At 51.0% G+C, this 1252-nt stretch overlaps 1 protein-coding gene across 1 annotated transcript; it reads right to left on the bottom strand.

Annotated features, from left to right (window-relative positions):
- Positions 1 to 916: 916 nt before the first annotated feature.
- On the bottom strand, positions 917 to 1246 carry LOC112501151. Its single transcript, XM_025104821.1, has one exon. The coding sequence runs from the start codon at positions 1225 to 1227 to the stop codon at positions 1126 to 1128; it is 102 nt and encodes a 33-aa protein (XP_024960589.1). The 5' UTR covers positions 1228 to 1246; the 3' UTR covers positions 917 to 1125.
- Between the last annotated feature and the right edge of the window lie 6 nt (positions 1247 to 1252).

The raw sequence follows: 1252 nt of genomic DNA on the forward strand, positions 1-1252 counted from the left end.
TATAATTATTATCTTTTATTACCTCGATTTATACTTGCAATTTTGTTATTTTAATTATCCGTTCACTGAGCATTTGGCTCAGACGAGGTTTGTTTTGTCCTCGGCAGGTACATGATCGTAGGTGGGATTATCACGGGACTGAAAGCAATGAAATATGACTATTTTGAAGACGACCTTGGATAGTATAGTAGTTTTTGGTTATGTATATATTGTAATTGTATCCATGTTGTCTTAACTTTTAGTCTACCACCTTCTTTTGATGGATATTCATAGCAGCTCTGGTTATCCTGTATTTATATTAGCTATTTATATTGTTATGTTTTCCTCCGTAACACACCATCCTCCGGCCACGCGGGACAAGGGTGTTACAAGTTATGGTATCAAAGCTATAGGTTAAGATTCTGTAGTAAGACTAAGCTTGATCTGTGAGGAATGGGTAATAATAGGATCGGGTAATGTAAGTTTCCCCTTCTAATTGTTTAATTGTATCATTGTTGCTTTCCCGCATCGCCAGTTTTGCTTACCAAAAATGGCCCACTTGGAGCTCTCGATTCCGTAGCACGGCTCAACGAAGCAGCCGCTCCGTCCTACCTATTTAAAGTTTGAGAATAGGTCGAGGGCGTTGCGCCCCCGCTGCCTCTAATCATTCGCTTTACCCGATAGAACTCGCACCCGGGCTCCAGCTATCCTGAGGGAAACTTCGGAGGGAACCAGCTACTAGACGGTTCGATTAGTCTTTCGCCCCTATACCCAAGTCAGACGAACGATTTGCACGTCAGTATCGCTGCGGGCCTCCACCAGAGTTTCCTCTGGCTTTGCCCCACTCAGGCATAGTTCACCATCTTTCGGGTCCCGACAGGCATGCTCACACTCGAACCCTTCTCAGAAGATCAAGGTCGGTCGGCGGTGCHCCCCGCTAGGGGGATCCCGCCAATCAACTTCCTTGCGCCTTGCGGGTTTACTCACCCGTTGACTCGCACACATGTCAGACTCCTTGGTCCGTGTTTCAAGACSGGCCGAATGGGGTGCCCGCAGGCCGGTGCCGGGAGCGCCCAGGTGCCGAGGCACGCCGTGACGGCGCGCGCTGCCAACCACGATCGACGCGACGGCATCTCCACGGGCATATCAACAGCCCGGGCTTTGGCCGCCGCACCAATCCGCACCGGTCCACGCCCCGAGTCGATCGGTGGACCGGCTCTCGCCGTTCCACATCCGACCGGGACGCATCGCCGGCCCCCATCCGCTTCCCTCC

This window comes from Cynara cardunculus (genome assembly GCF_001531365.2).
Source record: "Cynara cardunculus var. scolymus isolate 2C chromosome LG 17, CcrdV1, whole genome shotgun sequence".
Taxonomy (NCBI): Eukaryota; Viridiplantae; Streptophyta; class Magnoliopsida; order Asterales; family Asteraceae; genus Cynara; species Cynara cardunculus.